Source organism: Neodiprion lecontei, chromosome 3 (assembly GCF_021901455.1).
Source record: "Neodiprion lecontei isolate iyNeoLeco1 chromosome 3, iyNeoLeco1.1, whole genome shotgun sequence".
Taxonomy (NCBI): domain Eukaryota; kingdom Metazoa; phylum Arthropoda; class Insecta; order Hymenoptera; family Diprionidae; genus Neodiprion; species Neodiprion lecontei.
Window position 1 is genome coordinate 14,383,499 of NC_060262.1, and position 24,556 is coordinate 14,408,054.

The window sequence follows — 24,556 nt, forward strand, 5'->3', positions numbered from 1 at the left end:
ACCTCTCACAAGCAACGATGAGTGAGCAGGTGCATTATCGTGATGCAAAAGCCACGAATTGTTTTTCCACAATTCCGGACGTTTCCTTCGTATTGCTTCTCGCAAACGGCGCATAACTTCAAGGTAATACTCTTTATTGACCGTACGACCTTTTGGTAAGAACTCCTGATACACTACGCCACGGTAATCGAAGAAAACAGTGAGCAAAACCTTGACATTTGATCGAACTTGGCGTGCTTTTTTCGGTCTTGGCTCTCCTGGGCTCTTCCACTGGGACGATTGGACTTTGGTTTCGATGTCATAACCATATACCCATGATTCGTCACCAGTTATGACCCTTTTGAGTAAATCAGGATCATCATTGACGTCATTCAACAGCTCCTGAGCGATGCTCATGCGACGATTCTTCTGGTCAAAATTAAGCAGTTTCGGAACAAACTTCGCTGACACACGTCTCATACCCAAAACATCCGAAAAAATTTCATGGCACGAGCCAACCGATATGCCAACATCCTCAGCAACTTCTCTGATAGTGATTCGACGATTTTCGAAAACAATTTTCTTCACTGCTTCAACGTTTTCATCTGTTGTTGACGTGCTGGGGCGTCCAGAGCGAGGTTCGTCATTGGCATCTTCTCGGCCATCTTGGAAGAGCTTGTACCACTTATAAACGTTTTTTTTACTAAGAGTAGACTCACCGTATGCCACTGTCAACATTTCAAGTGTTTTGGAGCACTTAATTCCATTTTTTACACAAAATTTGTTGCAAATTCTTTGATCCATTTTTCTTGATAGCAAAAAATCGCCGAGCACACCAAAATACGTCTCACCTTTGTATCTGTCAAAAACAAACTAAACATGCTATACACTTGAAACTGTGTACAGATGTTCGGGACAAGTGTACCAACATAACATAAAAAAAAATCGAAGATCGAACGGACATAGCCCGCGAAATTAGAAAAGTCACCTTACTTTTTGAACACACCTCTACACCATACACGCAGGAGTACAGACAGAAACACTGGACAATGTCATACTCGGACAACTATCGAAACGAGTGATAATCGGTTTTGCCAGCAATAAAGCCTTCAAAGGCGACAGACAGCGCAATCCGTTTAATTTTCAAAACTACTCTTTGAATTTCCTGTCGTTGTACGTCGACGGGGTGCAAGTCCCAACGAAGCCGCTACAGATGAGTTTTGGCAAAGACGATCTCTGCGTGGACGCTTATCACACCCTCTTCTCCGGTACGGGGATTCATTTTCTGAACGAAGGAAACGGTATCGACCGACAGCAGTTCGCTAAAGGCAATTTTCTATTGACTTTTGACCCAACCCCTGATCTCTCGGCCAACTGTACATCGCACTGGTTGCTCATCAAACATGGAACGCTCAGGATCGAAGTGCGGTTCGACGATGCCCTCAAAGAAAGCGTGAATTACCTAGTGTATGCTGAATTTGATAATCTTATTGAAGTTGATGCTGCACGTCAGGTCATTACAGATTTTTCGGGCTAAGAAAGAGAGAGATCACGCCCCTCCTATCACGACCGCTTCTATGACATCCGAGGTGGTGATTTCCGTTAGAGAGAGAGAGAACACTGTGACTTCACCACGACAACGTCTTCGAGGGGAGCAACAGACCGGCTGGAGATACCCGATAAACAAAAATTGAGACGGGGATTGTAACACAAGGCTGTATATAAACATCCGTAACTACGGTGCCGAGCCAGTCAGCATTCGAACCACGCCACTGCAGGTTCGCTCTTACGGCTTTCTATTCATTCGACTACATTCTTTCAAGTTCAAGTATAGATTACGTGACGGATATTCAAGGGTTCCGAAACATCTACGGTAAATTAATACCGAAAGAGGTGGCAGTCATCACCATCGATCACCGCTACTCGGCACATTGGTTAGTAAAACCTCTATATCCCTTTACGGTTCTGCCACTCAAAGAACGTGGCGTGAACAATTACGTAACGTGTTACCATCATGGCATCGAGTGGTTTGAAGGTGACATCTCGCTGCTTCAATTAGACGTTAACCTCCAAGAAATCGCACATAACGCTCATCGAATCTTTGCCCGTGGACACGAGAAATCCAAATATATTGAAAATGGTACCACGCGTCAAGTATTCAACTTGGAGGACATCGATTGCCCGGCGTTCGACAAACTGGAACGGTCTTCGGTATGGTGCTTCTTCCACGGCGTTAAGAAGGAGGAATTTTTCGCATGTGCGATGAACAACGCACTCAATCTGAAGAAATGGATCAACAAAAACAATATTTTAACTGAATGCGATTATACAGAAGCATTGTCAGCCAGTAAGCGCACCATCACCGGAGAGGAGAGTTCGACTAGTAATCAGCCACCCCAGGTACCAGAAAGAAATTCCTCGCTACAAGCAGTAATACCAGAGTCAGTCGCTTAACTGAAAATCTCTCCTGATCCGTCTGCACCTACGTCAGACGGCGAAGTTACCGTTCCCTACGACATACTTACTACTGCGATTGGCTCACATACCTCCTCACAATCTTCTACGAGTGGTATAATTGTCTCCGATAACGAGGGCGAAGAAGAAGAAGAAGAAGAAGAAGACAAGGTACAAAATGGACAGTCTAAAGATATGGAGCGCGATTCTAGCGATTCCGAACGGGAAGACCGGGGTTCTTGCAGTGGATCTGATATCCCTCACCTGGACACGCCCGATAGCCTTTGTGTCAAATACGGATGATCACACACGCTCCGGTAGCCACTGGGTGGCGTTTTTCGTCAGTTCCTCGGGACACGGTACATACTTCGACAGCTTCGGATTACCACCATTCGTGCCTCATCATAAGCGGACTTTACGAAGAAATTGCAGACGATACGACAGGAACGGCAGACAGCTTCAAAGCCTCACTTCTGAGATATGTGGACAATTTTGTATTATGTTTATGCACTTTATGGCTGCTGGTTTTTCTCTGCGGGATTTTCTCAATATATTTACTCCTGACCTCGAAAGAAACGATCGTATCGCAGAATTATTCCACAACCGAATAGCCCATGTCACAAAACGCAAAACTAACACCATCAATTCAAATCACATTTATCCTATAAGTTGTCTTTAATGTTGTACCTCTAAGAATTGTAGTGTTGCTGATTATAAGACTGGTAAATAAAAAAAAAACCTTGCTAACATATCTTGTGTGATTATAAGAACATTGTAATTATCATTTATTCGTTATCTGTAATAACCATGTATGTATTTGCACCTGTGTTAACCGAATAAACCTGTCAGGATGAGATTTAATTTTTGTACGCAATCCACCATTGAGTTCTGTTTCCTCACCCACCGGCCCGCATCCTCGTACATCTGAGTATGCCTATAATCTTACATTAAGATGGAGAGAGAGAGAGAGAGAGTGACCAGGTCTATATTTTCCAAGCACACGTGAACCTTAGGATAAACACTGACGGCTGGGTAAGGTCAGTGACACGAGCACCCATTGCAGAGAGCAGGGATGGAGAAAGAACGAGAGCCGGGGTGGAAGGCCTGTAACCCCAAACGTCTAAGTCACAGAGTTCGCTTCGTGAACGGAGGTACCGGGGCAGATGGGTAGGTGGCCCCAGAGTCTGCAGCACGGCCCGGGGCACCAGGGTAAGGGGAAGGAGATCGTCGCATGGTCAGGGTGCACAGTCCCAGAGGCCATCCCGTAGAGTCCGGAATTTGATTCGTGGTCAACGGTACCCGGGGTAAGGGGTCGCCATACGATATTCACCACATGGCGAGGGGGTCGCGGGCGAAGGGCTGACGAGCCGCGGAGCTTCGAGGCGGAAAAACCGCTCCTTGGCAAGGGGTTGTGGGAAAGGGGTGGTCGTCTGGAGAAGCTTCTGGAATAAAATACCTCCTAGACAAGGGTCTGCGGGGGAAGGGGATAGTGCCCAAAATTTACGCCTTGGCGTGGGGCGGCGGAGGAAGGGGAAGGCGCCCCAAAGTCACTCCCAGGCGAGGGGCTGGCGCCAGAGAGGGGTGCGAGGGGGGTTTGTTGTGACGCTCCAAAATGCCCCTATACTACTACCATTAACCCCTTGTAGCCTCTCATGACATTTCTGTAACAAACTACATAACATCTTACAACATCCATACTGAAGGTATTAATGACAAGTCCTTAGATGCTATTCATTCTAAAATTTATGGTTTGGGTTACAAGGGGTTAATTTTGGAATATCGCGTGGTTGATAACGTGGGAAAAGAATGTGGGGTGATTGATGTTACACATCAGCAAACCTGCCGTGGAAAAAGAATTGAAGGTGGTTGATGTTACACATCAGCGACATCCACGTTGGTAAGAAACAATTCTCAGAATTATTAATTTTGGCACGATTTTGACCTTCGACCGATAAAAATTATCGTTAAAGCAGTGTGATTTTGACCGTTGACCGATCCAACTGTCGGTAAGGTTGCACGTTTTTGACCTCAAGTCGGTAAGGTAGACTGTGACGTCATCGGGGAGAAGCGTTTGAGTCTGGGGGGATATTGGTAAGTGTTGGTAACAGGAATCTGTAAGTAGAACTCTTCTGGTATTGCTACTTGCGAATGTTTGAATGGTTGAAAATACAGGTGATGCTACGAATCAAGGTGACAATATTGTAGGTTTTGGAAAAGTTTTGGGTAAAACTCTCATTTTGGTTCGTGATGCTCACGAGGGGAACCCACCAAAGTCCCTCCACCGATTTCATCCAAATTTGTCACACGTGTAAGCCATGACTAGCACACTAACTGGTGTAAGAAGTAAGACGCGCCTCTCAAAATTAGCTAATTTCTAAAAATCCGATATTGATATATTCTCGATATACATCCTACGTTAAGCAACTTTCGAAGAGTGCGTGGCGCAACGTGTAAGCGCTTTGTTTTAGAACCGCAAGGTCGCTGGATCGAATCTCTTTTTTTTCAATTTTTTTTTTATTCTTTACGTTATTCTAAAACAGATCTATCACGATTGTGCCAATTAATAATTTTTATCAATCAATTGTTATCGAAAAAAAAATTAGTATTTTTATACGTCTCCTGTGAAAAATCGAATTTCCTATGAAAATATACAATACTTCATTCTTGTACAATGTCAATGATTTTTAATATTTCATTCTCAATATTTAATATTCATTACATGTGCTAGATGCCAAAATAATCATTGCTTTCAATGCTTCTACGACCAGTACCACCCTGCTTCGTGCAGTGTTCCATAAATATATTATTATCAAATAAATGAAAATATTAATTTTGCACAAGTTTTCGTGTATACTTTCTTCGTTCCCAATCTCCTCAAAAAAAAAAATAATAATAATTATATTCCTAATTCCGCGTTATTATCTTTCATATGTAGAATAATGATAATCAACTGTAAATAAAATATTGAGAATTATTGACATTGTACAAGAATAAAGTATTGTTTATTTTCGTAGAAAGTTCGATTTTTCACAGGAGACGTGATAAAAATACTAATTTTTTTTTTCGATAATAATTGATTATTAAAAATTCATAATTAGCACAATCGTGATACATCTGTTTTTAGAATAACGTGAAGGATAAAAAAAAATTGAAACAATAAAGAAATTGCAAGCATCGAGATTCGATCAAGCGACCTAGCGGTTCTGAAACAAAGCGCTTACATACTGCGCCACGCGCTCTTCGAAAGATTCTTAACGTAGGAAGTATATCAAGGATATTTCGATATCGGATTTTTCGAAATTGGCTAATTTTGAGAGGCGCGTCTTACTTCTTGCACCAGTTAGAGTGCTAGCCATGGCCTACACGTGTGACAAATTTGGATTGAATCGGCGGGGAGACATTGGTGGGTTCCCCTCGTTAGTTAGAACTATCAGGATATCGTATGATACTGAACGTATTCATTTGTTACTACATGCTGCTTTGAGACAGCTTGTGAAATAACCAATGGATGCAGCTCGGTACTGTTGTGTATGTGCAAAATATGGCCGATGCCGGAGAGGAGGATATATGTAACAAATTGCGTATCTCATAGATATCATAGATTTATTCTGACGTAACTCTAGGTACAAGTGGTGGCGAGCACGATAGCCATATGCCGTCTCCCCGCGCTCGCGTTGCCGAGCTGCCCGCACGCTCCTGCCCACACATACTTACACACACACATACGTGCGAATTCGCTCCCACTCGCCTAAACGCTATCAATACATACCTAACACTTCCCCCTGTGAGAAAGGAAAGCTTTAGGAGCTTTTATCACCAAAGTAATTTTCAGAATCCGGGAAGCGGATAGGGCTTTTGGTTTTACGCTTAGGTCTAGAATTGCTTGCATCATCAGATGAAGCATCTGGCTCGTTAATTACAATAGTTGGGTTTGTCGTGGGCACGCTTGCGGAGGCATTGTTAGATTCATACAGAGAAACGTGCTCCGATTCAGGTACGAAGTAGTCGTAGTCATTACATTGTTTCAAGGTACCTTTTATAGCAGAGATTTGATTAGCATGCCTAATCCAGATTCTTCCGTCGTCTAATTTAATTTTGAATAACAGATTGCCCCTGTGTTCTAGAATCCTACCGAAGACCCATTTATTATTTTTAGTGTAATTACGGACTAGTACTCTTTGATTTATAGAAAATTTACAAGCTTTTACATTGGTAGCTTGTTCTTTGGCTACTCCTGGCTTCAACAAATCCAGTTTACATCTTATCTTACGCCCTAAAAATAGTTCTGCTGGAGTTTTACCGGTAGTGCTATGCGGTGTGTTTCTGTATTGGATTAATATTTTCCTTAGACTAGCATTCACATTCTTTTTATCGTCGACTTTTTTTAAAGCAAATTTGATCATTTGAACGAACCTTTCAGCCTGACCATTTGAGGCGGGATGGTGGGGTGCAGAGAATTTATGAGCAATACCGTGTAGTTTTAGGAATGATTCGAATTCTGAAGAAATGTAAGTGCCGCCGTTGTCAGAAACGAGTACTTCCGGAAAGCCGAATTGAGCAAAAATATCGGTACAAACATCTATGGTAGTTGAGGCTAACATGTTTTTGACAACGCGGATTTCTGGCCATTTGGAGTAGGCATCTACAAGAATGAACAGGATTACGCCCATGAAGGGGCCTGCAAAATCAATATGTATTCGCTCAAATGGTCTGGTGGCAGGTTCCCACAAATGAATAGGCACTTTTGCTGGGTTATTTCGGTTGCGCAGACAAGACTCGCAAGATTGAACCAAGTTCTCGATATCTTTGTCAATATTGGACCACCAGCAATGGCCTCGCGCTAAACTTTTCATTTTCACGATGCCGAAATGGCCGACGTGCAGTTCCTCAAGAATTCTCTGTTGGAGCTTTTTTGGAATGACAATTCTATCGGACTTGAATAAAAGATTATTTTCAACAGAGAATTCTCTGGGGTCGACATTCCAGGTGTCTTTAGGAGATAAATTTTTACCAGCACGCAAATTTTCGATGACCGATTGAATTTTCGCATCATTTTTTACAAGTTCTCGCATATCGAACACGTCAACAGACATTATATGTAGGGTCTGCGCGTGATAGACTTCTATAACATCTAAGGTGTGAGGCGTGTCACCCTCCATAGCTAGAGGTAGTCTCGAAAGGCAGTCAGCATTACTGTTAGATTCCGACCTGCGATACTTGATATCGTAGAAAAACCCGCGTAGGAAAATAGCGTAATGTTGCATGCGCATGGCGCTGTACGCTGGTAGGGGTTTATCTGGGCTGAAGATTTGTACAAGAGGACGGTTGTCGCAAATGAGAGTAAATTTGTGACCGTATAGGTACTGATAAAATTTTTTAACACCGAAAACAATGGCATAGGCTTCACGATCGATTTGGCTGTACTTTTGCTGAACTTTGTTTAATTTTTGAGAAGCGAATTGAATAGGCCTTTCGGTACCATCCTCGAAGCTATGGGAAATGACAGCACCGACCCCGACTGGACTTGCATCGGTCGCAAGAATAAGCGGTTTCTTTGGGTCAAAGAATGTCAAGCAAGTATCTTTAGTAAAGGCAAGTTTGATGGATTCGAAAGCATCTTGACATTCTTTTGTCCAAGAGAAATTAGAGTTTTCTTTCAACAGATTGTATAACGGAGCTAGTACAGTACTTGCATTTTTGATGAAGCGATTATAATACATCACCATGCCGATAAATGTACGCAATTCAGAGATGTTTTGAGGTTGGGGCATATCAGTGACTGCCTCGAATTTGGCAGGATCTTTGTGTATACCTTGAGCATTAATAACGTGACCGCAAAAACAAATTTCCAAGTCGCAGAAGGAACATTTACGTAGATTAATTTTAATGTTGTGCTCATCGAAAATTTTTAACACTACATGAATTAGAGCAATTAACTCGGGGAGAGTTTTGGCAGCCAACCTCAAATCATCCTGGAAGACGCAAACGCCTTTTATAGAGCGGAAAAGGAAATTCATTCTTTCCTGCCAAATAGCTGGCGCAGCAGCTATACCAAATAACATGCGTTTTACCCTATACAATCCGCGGGGCGTGTTGATGGTAAGAAGGTCCGCCGTAGCCTCATCGACAGGCATGTGAATGTAGGCCCAAGAACAGTCGATGCGGGCGAAACAGATACAACCCGCCAGATCCATGAACATTTCGTCTGTAGTAGGCATGTGGCAGTCGTTGATGATGAGTTGAGGATTAATGGTGACACTGTAATCGCCACAGATGCGGACATCTCCATCCTTCTTCAGTATTGGGACGATAGGAGTTGCGTAGAGAGAGGCGGGCACCGGTTCAAGTATGTCGTAAGATTCCCAGTTATCCAGGGCTGAGTCGACTGGCTCGACGAGGCGGAAGGGCACGTTCCGAGCCTTGTAGAACACCGGCTTGGCGTCGGGTTTGAGTTTTAGTGAGACAAGCCCCAGTCCTATAATAGGGGAAAAATCTTGCCGAACTACATTCTAGTATTTAACGGACAATTCTTTGGTAAACGCAGTTTTATCGAAACTGGAAATTTCTTTGGCATTAACTTGTAGTATAGGTGTAAATAGGCTTTGCGCGCCGTGCATTTTTATGAAACTATGTATCCATTCGCGACCGCATAACGGAGGGCGGTTTACATCAGTAAGATACAAGTCTAAGTTGAATTTAGTGTTTTCAAACGTTACAATGACTTTAATAAGACCGCGTACATTAAGATTGGTCTTACAGTATGTGACCAATTGTATTGAGGCGCGCTGCAACCGGGATCTTGGGAAAAGCTTCTTTGCGTCTTCGAGCCACATCAGTGAGACCGCTGCACCGCTGTCTAACTCGAACTCGACCTTCTGGTTATTGACGATGAATTGCTTGATGAACTTTTCACGGAGAGCCAGGCAGTTGATGTCCTCAGAATCCACTATTTGAATGTCCACGATCTCCACGCCGTAGTAATCCTCATCAGTGTACTCGGTATCTTCAACTTGGTGTACTTGATTAAATTTAGATTTGCAAACTCTGGATAGATGTCCAGGTTTCTGGCAAGAAAGGCAAACTGTAGACGTAGGTAGTCTGCAAGTGAAGGCTTTGTGGTTTGGATTTCCACACCTGAAACAGTAGGGCTTAGTGAAATCCACCGGAGGAACTTGCTGTTTTGGAGCAGAGTTTGCAATTTTTTTCTTTTTCGATGCGTCAGATCTCTTCTTTTGAGCATTAAGGTAATTAACGGCTGACGCACTGTCACGTATACAAGAAGTTTCACGGTCGCAAGTATCCATTGTAAGAGCCGTAGAGAGGGCAGATTCGAAGGTGAGATCTTTGGTTTCAATAAGCCTGCTTTGTATACGAGGCGTAGCAAGGCCAAACACAAACTGGTTACGTAAGGCTTTTGATGTGTGATCGCCGAATCCACAGTTGGCGCTCATTTTTGTCAAAGCCGTTGCAAATTCTTGAATACTTTCACCAGGTAGCTGTTTGCGCGAATTAAATTTGAAGTTTTCGGCGATTTCTAACACTGGAGGAGCGTACAGTTCTTTTAACTTAGCCGCAAGTTCGGCGTAGGACTTCTGATCGACTTGCGTTTCACCAAAAGTATCACACAAAGCATTATAAGCTGTATCGCCGACGAAATGGAGCAGATACACTACTTTATCTGAATTTTCGATTTTCATAATTTTTAAAGCGCCCTCGAATCTGTTCAACCAACGAGCCCAAGACGTCTCCCCCGGGATAAACGGTGTGATATGTAATGCATTTGAAGTCGTAACTGCTACTCCGGTTGCCGCTCCGGCTGCTGGGGCAGGTTGCTGTGGTGCTGACATTTCAGTGACCGGTGCCAAAGGTTTACTTTCGGTCTCACTCTCACAAACACTTTCGCTTTCGCTAGTGCTTCCGCTTCCAAGCTTCGCGAAAGATTTGAACAAATCAATTTTGGAGAGATTGAGATGAACTTTCCGCGCTCACGAGCGCTTGCGAAAACACACACAGCAACAAACAAAAAACTTTTTTGGAGCACTAAACACCGTTAGATTTCAAGTTTTTGGCACCGAAAATATAATGAAAATGTTGATCCTCGTCGCCAATTTGTTGTGTATGTGCAAAATATGGCCGATGCCGGAGAGGAGGATATATGTAACAAATTGCGTATCTCATAGATATCATAGATTTATTCTGACGTAACTCTAGGTACAAGTGGTGGCGAGCACGATAGCCATATGCCGTCTCCCCGCGCTTGCGTTGCCGAGCTGCCCGCACGCTCCTGCCCACACATACTTACACACACATATACGTGCGAATTCGCTCCCACTCGCCTAAACGCTATCAATACATACCTAACAGGTACGTCAGGCGTATTGAATAACAAACGAAGATCTGGCGTTGTTCCACCCTATTTCAGTAAACAGACGTTAAGATTCACTCAAACACTTCTTCAAAACCTACATTATTATCACGTTCATTCGTAGCACCACCTGTATTTTCAACTATTCGAACATTCGCATTACGTTTATAATCATTGAGGTGCTTTTCAAGACGCTTGAAAATTTTTATACGGCCCTTTTCAAACACGGTAATGCAGATCAGAGTACCAAGGTACCTCCGCATACCGCTAGGTAGCGTAGCGCGCATCGTTTAACCAGGTTTAATAGTAGAAACCTGCATAGAAGACGCCCGCTGCATTATGAAAATTCGTGAATCTTTCACAACAATGCTCATCAGCATCGCAATGAATGTAATCGATTGCATAAAATCTTGTTCCGATTATTTCGGAAATGATTCACGTACATAAATGTACGTTAATTCTGCATTCGACAAATGTCAAGTTGACGAGAAACAAAACTTTTTTTTCATCAGTAAAATATTAACTTTTTTGTAGCAGAAACGTTCCCCACACAAGTGACGAAACTTTCGTCTCTCGTTCTTGGACAATGCCGTGAGTCCTGACGAAAAACTTATTTCACACTCTATTACTTATAACAAGTCATAGAGTTTACGAATCAATAGTGAGATTGAAAAGTAGTACCAATTACCCTTACAACTGACGAAACTTTTATCTTTTGCTCATAAACAGAGCGGTGGTTACTGGTGAAAAACTTATGTCACACTCTATTTCTCATTACCAGACATAGAATCTATGAATCAATACAGAGATTGAAAAGTAGTACGGATCACCCTTACAACTGACGGAACTTTCGTCTCTCACTCTTGGACAGAACGGTGATTACTGGTGAAAAACTTATTTTACACTCTATTACTTACGACAAGACATAGAATCTATGCATGAATTCAAAAATTGAAAAGTAGTACGGATTACCGGTACAACTGATCAAACTTTCGTGTCTCTCTCTCTTGGACAGAGCGGTGATGACTGGTGAAGATTAACTTACTTCACCCTCCAATCTATTATCTACGACAAGGCATAAAATCAATAAATGAATACACAGACTGAAAAGTCATATGGATCTCCCACACAACTGACGAGTAACTTTCAGCCTTTGCTTTTGAGAGGGGTACTTCAGAAAAAATATTTTCCTGGTTGATACATATAAATAAGAAAAAAAAAAATTGAAATCAATCATGTGCAAAGATATAAGTCCTCACCATGGAGCAGGACGATGATTCCCGTTTGAGAAAAATTATTCCAATAAAATATACTCGAAATAAAATAAAATCTATTGCTGGATCTATCTTAGATCCCTGTTAACAATGAACCAAGTGATAGGCGAGCAACGCTGCAAGATCACGTCCTGAAGCAGGCCAGAGATTCACGTTTGTGAAAATTATTGTAGGGTCTGGTAAATAACTATGTACGATAATATGTTCTACGGATATCTATTTATTTTGGTGCGTTCGTCAGGAACGCTGGCGTACAACCAACTTACATCTATCGTCAGATGATACGTGTACACACAGACCTAGGTATACACATAGGTGTGTGTATCCATATACATATATGTATACAATGTATCCTTAGTCTCAGACTCCACACTCTCACGGGTTTATTCGTAAGCCGACATACGTTACTTATAATTAATCGTTGTAGCAGTGGTTCGAAGTTTAATGTGCTCCGAACGCCTTGGACCCGAATCACTTTGGTCCGAGGGGGACTCGTTGATCGATTGATTTTCTGTCGTTAATACGTCTAGTCCACATTTTATTAATTGATTTGCGTGTCGGGTCCAAGGTGGTTCATTTTTTAATGACACTTGATGAGTTACGCTTGAAATTATAATTTTGTATATTTTAGCTGGAGACCAACCAGTCTTCCCCCCCCTATAATCCCTCGACATAACTGCATCACCGAAAGAGAAATTTATTTTCCTCGTGCCCTTATAATGGTGACATTGTTTCTGTTGATATTCGCACATTTTTTCTCCGAGGGGCGGTGGACGCAACAAGGAAAAACGAGTTCTTAATTCGCGTTTAAACATTAAACTCGCAGGCGTTTTATTGGTCGCGGCATAAGGCGTATTACTATAATCGAAAAGGAATTTTCTTATAGCTGCTGACAGTGTGAATCCGTCTTTCAACAAACAGTATACTTTGTTCTTGAACGTTTTCATCAGATTTTCGGCAGCTCCGTTAGTAGCCAGAAAATGAGGTGGTGGCGTGCTATGCCTGATGCCGCCCCTTTTTACAAAGTGAGAAAATGCTTCTCCTTTAAAAGTCGCAAAATTATCAGTTACTAAGTGAGACGGGTATCCAAAACGAGTAAATACTTCTTCGAAAATTGCAATCGTCGGTTTTTCGGACATATTTTGCATTATGAATGCTTCCGGCCACTTTTAAGGACTGTCTATCATTAATAAAATCATTTTTTCATGTATGGGCCCTGAAAAATACGCGTGTACGAGGTGCCACGGCTTGAGTGGCCATTTCCATGGTGTTAACGGAATTTTTCTTGGACTTGTATTATTTTCCAGGCAATTCATACAATTTTTTATAATTTTTCAGATTTGTTCATCTATTTGAAGCCACCAAACAAAAGACCGAGCTAACAATTTCATTTTATTTATTTCGAAATGGGATACATAGAATTCACGCAAAACTAATTTTTGTAAGTTGTTTGGAATTATAATCCGGTGACCACATAATAGGCAATTACGGTCTACCGAGAGTGCATCCCGTTGTATCCAAAATGGTTTTAGTTCGATGTCTGCAGGCTCCCTTTTGGTCCAACCGTCGAATCAATACCTTATAATTTTACTTACACGGAAAGTCTTTCCGCTGACATCCTTCGATGTCAATGAAATTTATATATGTTATTCTACATCAAAATCTAAGAGACACGTATTTTTTTTTATCGGCGGAAAAACGTTTCTAGGGGGTGAAATCATCCTTTGAAGTTGAGACCTCCGAGGGGTACTTTTCAGGTTTCACCTATTTTCACTCGAGATAATCGAATGCACCCAAATGAATAATTACCTTAATGATAAACGATAAAAAATGGAACTGGTTTCATATCGGGGGGTTGCATAGGAAAAAAGTTATGGGAGTTGAAATTCATAAAATCGTTATAACAAAAAAATATTGCACCTATTTCGATGGATTCAATCGCACTTTGAAGAGCGAAAAAAAAATAATACATACGGTTTTTTGCGTTTTTCTCGCAAATCAAGTTAAGGGGGTGAACTACCCCTATGTATGTTTACATTTAATCCCAATAAAACGGCAGTTATTCTCTTCTTTTGATTCCTTCTCCTAGTGATATGTTTTTTTTTAATTTACCACAACCGTATCACGTATATAGCATTCAATGAACGGTTTTATCTAGGAGCCAACTTATTTATACATCGATCTTTCGTTGAAAAAGTATTTATATCTGACTTATCGATAATTCTGACTGATTTATATTTGACAATGAGATGCCATAAGCATACGATAAGCGCTTACACATATTCGTTTTGGTAGATGAGACCAAGTTTTGGGACGACGCACAAAAAACTGCGTAGTCAAGTAAAAAAAAGAGAGTGTACAATATGCTTGTATCTTTTATTGATAATATGTCAACAATTGAACAAAATAATCACCATAGCAATAAATTAAAGTGAATGTATATTCATATGCTCTATTAGGCGTTGTAAGTACTGCAGTAATGATAGTCATTGAAAAAGTGTTTAAAACATGACGACTTTTTACACCAGAAGCAGCGAATATCAGCAACATTTTCACATCCTGGAACTTGACAGTGTGAGTTGCAGGAATCTCCAAATGCAAAGTGTACAGGATTTTCAAAATTTGCTGGTTTTTCCTCTATGTAACCACTTTTGTACCAAGAATGTTTGAAAAGATCGATGTAACGTGGTGACGACAGCTGGTTATGAACAAGTGACTGAAGCTTTATGATATTGTTTCTCAAATGAAAATCAATATCATAATTCATCAGAAGACAATTATCAGAAAAATGTCTAACAACATTTTTCCATACTCGGAATCCAAAAACATCGAGGGGCTGGATTTTTCCGGTAGTTCCTTTAGGTATAATCATTACTTTGACATCTCTATTTGAAGGTTTCACTTCAAGTACAGCTTGGGGACAGTGTGCAGTCCAAGAATCAATCAGTAATAAAGATTTTGAACCTACTTTCGGGAAAAATCTATGCTGCAACCAAATTTTAAAATGATCTGAACATAGAAAAACCTATTATTTTTTCATTCGAAAAAATGTCTATATGAAAACAGTCGAAGTAATTTATACCTGAAGCAAGCTTCCCAGACTTGGATACTTCTATGTACACATTATCTAGTCTGAAAAGCGCTTTCTCCACTATTGGACCAATCTTGCCAGTTGGTTCTTTCAAAACCAAAAATAGAGGAGATAGCAACTTGCCGTCAGCTGCTATAGTCGGCTAAATAGTGTTACTATGGCTCGTAGAAGAGACTGATTGTACAAGACATTGTACTTGCTTTTCTCCTTCGACTGCTAAAGTTCGTCCGGAATGCATTTCTAGTTGGAAGCCACTCTGATCTGCGTTCAATGTTGTTGAAAATCAGTTACGGTTTCTGTAGCTTGAAACACTTGGGGTAAGGAATGAACGAGATCACACAACACGGTAAATTATTCGTGAAATGAAAAGATTGCGTTCATTAATGTATGGTAACGAAAACTGATACACATGACTGTATCATGGCGCAAATACATGCAGACTGGAAAGAAGGCGGAAATCCACAGACCAAAGTTCAGAATCAAAACAAAAACATATCTTACGTATTAACGTCTTATTCTAATTCTATCATTGACTAGCTCGATCCTTCGTCTATATCCACACACAGAAAAGGCGCCAATATTTGTATATTTTCAACACTCCCTCTCGACTTTTCCTGTGTTACTCAATCACACTTGATACAGGTTCAATTTTTTACATTTCAGTAGCATTATTACTATTATTTGTTAAGTTGCGCATATGCGTTCACGCCATTTTGATTGCCCTAATACATTCCGTATTTAAATCGAAAATACTTAATCCTATCTTGAGGTAATGGCTTGGTTAGGGTATCAGCTAGTTGCTCATTCGTATTCACATATGTCACATTAATTTCCTTAGCCTCTTGTTTTTCACAGGTAAAGAAAAATTGCACTTCTATGTGCTTAGTTGCTTTGATTGATTCTGGTGTTTTGACCAATGTGATTGCTCTCATGTTATCGTAGTAAATTATTGTCGCTTATGTCTGATCACAGTCTATGTTTGACAATAATCTTCTAAGCCAAAATACTTCTTTACTCACAGAACAGAGTGCAATAAACTCGGCCTCAGTAGTCGACGTTGCCGTGATCGTTTGACGCCTTGAGCTCCAACTTACAGGACCAGAATTAATCAAGCAAACCCAGCCAGTGGTACTAGCTCGTGTATCTACATCTCCTGCAAAATCTGAATCTGAATATCCTACCAACATTACATCATTCGATCCTAGTTTGTAGCTTATACCACAGCTCATAGTAGCTCTCAAGTATTTTAATACTTTTTTTACCCCTTGCCAATGCTATGCACTTGGTTTCTCCGTGTATCTACTGAGTATTCCTACAATGTAAGCAATGTCTGGTCGTGTTCCGACCATTAAGTACATTAATGAGCCAACTGCTTGCCTGTAGGGACAATTACCCTGTATACAATCAATATCATTCACTTTTTTTTAAGAATTTTAATCCTGGATCTGCAGGAATGGAGACTGGGTTGCAATTCTCATGATCAAACCTACGTAAAACTTGCTCTGTATACGAGCTTTGGTGAACTTTGAGTTTCCCCTCGTCTCGATTCCTTTCGATCTGAAGTCCTACAAAAAATTCTGCCCTCGAATAGGTTATCTGGAATTCCTTGTGCATTTCTGACAATATCATATTCATTTTATCCATACTCTCTCCACTCATCAAACCATCATCCACATAGATCGCAAGATAAATTTTATTTTTAGCTTTTGTGAACACACACGGATCTGCTCTCGATTGCACAAAACCGCACTTCACCAAGAAGTCTATTAGCTTCTTGTTCCACTGCCTTGAGGCTTGTTTCAGACCATATAAGCCTTTCAACAATCGGCACACTTTGTCACTTATCTTGAACACAGTCGGCTGCACCATGTATATCTCCTCCTCCAGGTCATCACGTAGAAATGCTGTCTTTACGTCGAACTGGATTGTTTCCCAGTTCTCTGCTGCTGCAATGGTTAAGATAGTTCTCACAGAACTAAATTTTGCAACGGGAGCAAATGTCTCGCCATAATCAATCCCTTCCTTTTGAGAACATCCTCTCGCCACCAATCGGGCCTTGTGCCTGTCAACTGTACTGTCTGCCTTAAGTTTTCGTTTGAAAGCCCGAAAACTAGTGATTACATTAGCATTCTCAGGTCGAGGTACAATCACCCAGGTCTGATTGTCTTCAAGGGATTTTAACTCAGCTTCTACAGCATCACGCCATTTTTCGGCGTCATCTGCCTCCAAAGCTTCTTCAAGGGTTACTGGCTCTGCGTTGACCATGAAAGTTTCAGCTATGACCATGCTTGCTTCCTCTTCATCACATTTCTCACTTTCTTTCGATCCTCTTCTTGTCTGATATGGTGATCTTGGGATTGGGAGTCGTGGATTCTTGTATTTGTATTTCGGTGTTTCAGGTTAAGACTCTTGAAATACCTCAGTTGACACTTCCTCTCTCTCAACTGGTAAAGACGGCTCAGGAATGGCCGGTTGATGAACGGTCGATTTTTCTGTGACTATCGGAGGTTGAGTGACTTCATTAAAATCAAGTTGCGACGAATACATATCCTCCTGCCGTCAGGTTTGTACACCCGATATGCTTTATTTCCTTCGCTGTATCCTACCATGATACATTTCACCGAATTCTGCTTCCACTTTGTACGCTGTTCCTTGGGTATGTGCACCTAACAATCACAGCCAAAAACTCTCAAATTTTTGACAGATGGTTTTTGACTAAACCAAACCTCAAACAGTGTCGTTTCTCCTGCCAGTGTATCGGAGGCTATTCTGTTCTTGAGGTACACAGCCGTATTTACGGCCTCAGCCCAGAGATAACGTGGCAAGCTTCGCTCATGAAGAATAGCCTTTGCTGACTCTGAGATCGTGCGACTTTGACGTTCTATAAAGCCATTCTGCTCTGGAGCTCGTGGTGTTGACTGGCCATGCTTGATTCCCTTTGTTGAAAGGAAACTTTTTACCTTATCGTTACAAAATTCTAGACCACAGTCAGATCCAAGCGTTTTCATTTGATGTCTGTCTGCTTGAACTTTTGCTAGAAATTTTTGTAGGTATTCAACTACGTTTCTCTTGTCTTTAAGAAAATAACCGAAACAATACCGTGATAGTCATCTTTCAGAAGCAAAATGTACTTGGCCCCTCCAAGCGTCGTCTCACTCATCTTACCACAGAGATCTGCGTGGAATATTCACCCTGGTATGTTTGTTCGCTCACCTGTCCCTGGAAATGGCTGTCTATGTTGCTTACCATAGGCACATCCCTCACAAAAAGGATTTTCAGGATCTGTATTGAACTGTAGATCATCCACCACTCCTTTTTCACGCATTTTTCTCAACATTTGGTAATTTACATGTCCCATACGCTCGTGCCATAGCTTTATGTTCACTCCTGTCACTACCATTGCTTCTTCTGTTGTTATCGTGTTTATATTTAGTCTGTATGGTAGCAAGGATATGAGGTGCTAGTTCATTTTTACCCATGTATATTTCCATCTGAATTTTCCATAGCTGGTAATTCTGTCCATTGAACTTGTGTATTTAATATGTCCTTGATTCTGCCATTTCTGCTGACACTTCAGGAATGTCTATCACTACACTCTTATCAACGGCTTGAGTTTGATCAGGTCCAATAATTGCGCTTGATGAATCAAAAGTTTCTCCTAGAGCAGAGTCATCAATTTCGAAAACTAGGATGCCTTCACCGTCGGCCATTCACCTGACACGCGAGAATCCGATAACTATTTGCCCACACACGCAATGACACGCGTCTCTGGGCCCATAACCTGTTGAAAATTAGTTACGGTTTCTGTAGCTTGAGAAACTTCGAGTAAGGAATAAACGAGATAACACAACATGGTGAATTATTCGTGAAATTAAAAAATTGCGTTTATTAATGTATGGTAACGGAAACTGATATACAATACTGTATCATGGCGCAAATACATGCAGACTGGAAAGAAGGCGGAAATCCACAGACCAAAGTCCAGAATTAAAACAAAAACATATCTTACGTATTAACGTCTGATTCTAATTCCACTATTGACTAGCTCGATCCTTCGCTTATATCCACTGACAGAAAAGGCGCCAATATTAGTGTATTCTCAACAAATGTATTTGACAATCGGTGCGTTCTGATATTTTGCTTTACGTCATAGACAAATTTTTGAATTTGTTGTTGCAAGACTTTTCCATCTTCAATTGTTTTGGATGTAATGAATTCATTAATTTTTCTCGATACAATACGATGAGCTGCTTTGAATGAGTTTATCCACGTACGACATGTTTTGAAACGAAAATCAGTATTCCCTATTTCTTTTTGAGCATGTAAGGCCCATTTTTTCAAATCAGAATCGTGCACTATTAAACCAGCATCCACAGCAGCTTTGAAATTTTCCAAAGTGTGACCACAATTTCGTGCTAATTTTCCTTTGTTTGTCCCCCCCCTTGTTCAAATTGTAGGCCCACCGGTGCAATCGTCGTATAGATTGCACTTTCTTGAACTTTTGTTTAACACTGCCCAAACCCAAATTTCCTTTCTTCCCGCTGAGCCAATAGTCAACGGCTTAATTTGCACTCGTAAGATAAGTCTTCGTTATCACGAGCGCATGTATCAGGCGAAAGTTCTGGTTCATACACGGCGTTTGCCCATTCTTAATCGTCAACAATTTCCATTTCCCAATCCTCAAACGGTTCTTCGAAATACAAAGAATTTTCTTCTACCATTTCGAAACCACTGTATTTGTTCATTGCACTCAACAAAATATTTTCAAAGTTTTCTTTCAAATGTATTTCATCGTTATTTACTGGCGAATTCGTTAAACGCATAACTTTAAAAGTTGCGAGAAGCATTCCAATAACGTTCAAAGGATTTATCTTCATTTTTATCAATATTTGCAATTTCGTTTTAAATAGTCTCGAATTGTAAGTGACTTCTTTCGTCGTGTAAAAGAAAAATAGCCGACTGTGGTGATTATATTCCGCGATCGTAGTTTTATCACTGCTTCTACGTCGTATTTCAAATCTAATTATGGGGGCGAGTCACAGACTGAACAGAGGTGACTCCCAGATAACACCTTCAAGTAAGGGAGGGGGGGATTACGATAACTACGAAAATATGTCAGTATTCACTAAATTTTTGTGAAAAATATAAGAATCAGATATTTTTAAAATTCGTCTTGTGGTATATTCATTATTAACTAATAAAAAGATTGTTATCCGTAAAAGTTATCTAATCTGTCATTTTTGGCGGCAAATATAAGTAAGTGAATTCTTTTAAACTGTGAATGTGATTCGTATGAATACCGTAAAAAGTTACAATAAATAAAAAATTGATAAAGTGGTAGAATTTTCAGCGGAAAAATTTTATTTTTTCCAATTTTCCTTGCTCAATTAGGTGAAATCATGTATTTAAATGAATTTTATATGAAATGTTTTGAGTAAAAGTAGAAGGGTCTCAAATTGCCTTCAAATACAAAACGAACCATCGAAATTGGATGCATACTTTTGTTTCTATCACTTTCACCAATTATGGAAATGTGAATTCGAGAAAAATCTGTCCATCGTTTGATACGTAGATGATGAGAATGTAGAGAAAAAACGTATCACGAAGAGAAGAAATAAGAAAAAAAAGAATTACTGCCGTTTAATTGAGATTAAATGTACACATACATAGGGGTAGTTCACCCCCTTAACTTGATTTGCGAGAAAAACGCACAAACCTATATGTATAATTTTTTTTCGCTCTTCAAAGTGCAATTGAATCCATCGAGATAGGTGCAATAGTTTTTTTGTTATGACGATTTTATGAATTTCAACTCCTATAACTCTTTTCCTATGCAACCCCCCGATATGAAACCAGTTGCATTTTTCATCGTTTATCATTAAGGTAATTATCCATTTGGGTGCATTTGATTATCTCAAGTGAAAATTGGTGAAACCTGAAAAGTACCCCTCGAAGGTCTCAACTTGAAAGGATAATTTCACCCCCTAGAAACGTTTTCCCGCAGATAAAAAAAAATACGTGTCTCTTAGATTTTGATGTAGAATAACATGTATGAATTCCATTAAAATCGGAGCATTTCAGCGGAAGACTTTCCTTGTTAGTACCAGATCGGCCGTTGTTTCTTCTTTTATTCGACTTTAATCCAACGTTGCTATGTCAAATTTTCATATCTCGTCTGAGTAAGTATAATTTATTTGGTGCGAAACTTGATGTGTTCAATTTGATTCCGGAACGTTAAAAGGTAACCTGCTCAACCAATCTGCATAGTTTTCTTTCCCTATAATATGTCTAATTTCATATTTAAAAGGCGTTAAAAAATATCGACCATCTTAGGAGTCGCGCTGCAGCCATCTGCGGTATTGCTTTTTCCAGGTGAAAAATACGAGCCAAAGCCCCGCTGTCAGTTTGAAGTATGAATTTATTACCCCATACATAGTCAAAAAATTTTTTTACGACAAATATTATGACCAAACCTTCTTTTTCTACATCCGCATAATTTTTCTCGGTATTATTCAAAGTTCTACTACTGAAACATATAGGATAGTCTTGATCATTTATTGTGTGCGATAGCACTGAACTTATACCATACGGAGACGCATCGCACGTAAGAACAAGTTGCTTTGTAGGGTCAAAATGCGTCAAAATTTTGTTTGAAACAAGCTCACTTTTTATATGATTGAACATTTGTGTGCAGTGGTTCAACCACTGAAATTTTTCATTTTCTAAGCAATCGAATAAAGGATGCAATTTTGAAGCGTAATCTGGTATAAATTTATTGTAGTTATTAATCGACCCTAGAAAGCTCTTTAATTCTGCAATGTTTTTGTGGACATGCTGCCTTTTTTACACAGATGATTTTTTCTTCGATTGGTTTAATACCTTGTTCATTTAATCTATAACCTAGATATTCCACCTCTTTCTTGAAAAAACTACACTTCTTGAATTTAAGTGTCAATCCTGCATTTTGGAGACGTTGCAATACTGTACTCAGTATTATTAAATTTTCATTATTGTTTTTACCCGTTATCAAAATATCATCTAAAAATACGATAACTCCAGGAATTCCTAACAATAATGATTTTCAAATTCTCTGGAAAGACCCCAGTCCTGTCGAAACACCATACGGTAATCTGTTATACCGAAACAAACCCAGATTCGTGCTAATGACTACAAATTTTTTTGATTGTTCTGCTAATGGTATTTGTTGGTATGCTTCGGATGAATTGAGCTTTGTGAAGATTGTCGCTCCGACGACCGTATCTACAACGTCTTCAAAACGAGGCAATGGTTGTCTATCAATTTTCATATTTTAGTAGTATAGATACGACAGTTCTAACCCAAAGATGGCGGCGCTCCCTACTAGCTCCCCCCTCGCCGCCCCCTCTCTCCCCCTCGACCCGCGGTGATGCCTCCCCCTCCGCCTAAACCCGTGGCGCTACCCCCCTCACCCCCCCCTAAAACCGCGGCATACCCCCTAGCTCCCATGTAAAACCATGGCGCTGCCCCCCTAGCTCCCCACTGAATCCGCGGCGTTCCCCCCTTTCGCCACCCCTCCTCACCATTTGATCATTTTTGCGGTTTGCCGCAAGATGAATACTTTCATGGGATTTGACACATACACACATACGCACACACACACACACACACACACACACACACACACACAAAATTAATTAATACGAAAATAAATATATTAATTAATTAATACAAAATAAAAATGAAACATAATCACTTTGATGTATGATAATATGTATGTAACAGTGATAATAATAATGAAGATAAACGAAAGAATGAGTTAGGAAATGATTGAAATAAATAAATGAATAGAGAGAGAGAGAGAGAGAGAGAGGAAGTGAGAGAAGCGTTTATTCATCCGCTCAGGGACAAGCCCCCTCAGGCTGCACATGAATAACCAAGAACGAAAACACAAAAATTAATAAATACGAAAATAAATCAATAAATTAATTAATACAAAATAAAAATCGAAGGGACAATGATGAGCTTGAGATTTATCGATTGCTTTCGTTTCATGGCCAGAAGTCTTGACAAACTCTCGTCATATTTGGCCGATGCCGACAAATACATAACGCGTAAATTCTACAATAATCCGACTCAGTTCAGTTTGACAATGAATTATTTGCTTAGTCAGGTGAGCAGCCATTTTGATTTTTTTATTGTTCCGCGTCATACAATTACCATAAAATTGTTATCTCTGATCTTACCGACAGTCAGTGTTACCGGGTGTTGCCACCTCCACAGCATTATCGATCAATTAATATTCCACCGATCGACTCTGCGTGATGATTCCAATGCTCGCTGCAAGATGGCTACTTTTTTCACAGCTACTTTGTCAAACACCTGTTTCGGCACGAGGGATTTTTCAAATGTGAGAGAAGTTTCAAACCGCAATTCGAATTTGTACGAACGGAGACACGCTCACCCTCCACCGAGCAAAAACCAATCAGCCAATCGTTCATGGTGTGTACACCATGTGACATACAGGCAAAAATGTAACGCGACAACAGTGAAAGCTGGGAAAATTTTCTCAAGAACTCGCTACACGCTTTTTTGATGATCGATTTTTTTTTCGTCGCATGTCCCATGCTAATATGGGGTTGGGGGGTTTGCAGGCTCGGACTTGTTCGCTATAAAGAGTCGTAACCTCAAAAACGGTATGTGCGCAAACCATCCGGTCAAGAGATGGCAAGACAAGATTTTTCCCCCATCAAACACCGCCCATTACCTGTTTTTCGTTGACCGATTTTTTTCCCATCACAGGCCTCATGCTGATGAGGGTTGGGGTGTGCAGGCTCAGACTTGTTTGTCATGAAAATTTTTATTCTTGAATGGCTGCGATGGTCCATCACTGCAGCCCTCCACCCAGTCACCACAGCGCGCTGCTCACTACCTACTTTTTCGTTGACCGATTTTTTTTCCCATCACATGCCACACGTTGGTTGGGATGTGCAGGTTTTTGATTTTTGCTTAGTCAGATTAACAGCCATATTGATCAATTTCGCAACCTCACCCCCACTTACTATCCTTGAATAAGTAAACACACCGGCTTGCAACCCGCTGCATGTACATTTTTTACACGGAAACTATGATTCGTCTAAGAATTGAAATGAAATATTCAATTATACAAAATATTACCACATTCTCTCCCCTCATGCATTCTGTAACGCTAAATTCTGTTACCCTCGGAAGAGGACTTACCGTTGACACTTTGGCTCGGTTCTCCACTTATTCAGAACATTAGACTATAAAAAAATCAATTACGTTGGGCGCTAGACGCGTTAGCGTCGATTTTCAAACAATAATACGAATCACTGAAAATAACACGAAACCGTACAAAAAATAAATAGGGAACCCGTTGTATGGCTGGCTAGGCTC

The 24,556-nt window shown here is 40.4% G+C and overlaps 1 protein-coding gene across 1 annotated transcript; it reads right to left on the bottom strand.

The window, feature by feature from the left end:
- Positions 1-8,772: 8,772 nt before the first annotated feature.
- On the bottom strand, positions 8,773-10,003 carry LOC124293537. The gene is made up of 2 exons (XM_046734640.1): positions 9,191-10,003; positions 8,773-8,908 (listed from the first exon to the last, which is right to left on the bottom strand). Coding segments are annotated over exons 1-2 (696 nt in total). The 5' UTR covers positions 9,885-10,003; the 3' UTR covers positions 8,773-8,906.
- Positions 10,004-24,556: the final 14,553 nt, after the last annotated feature.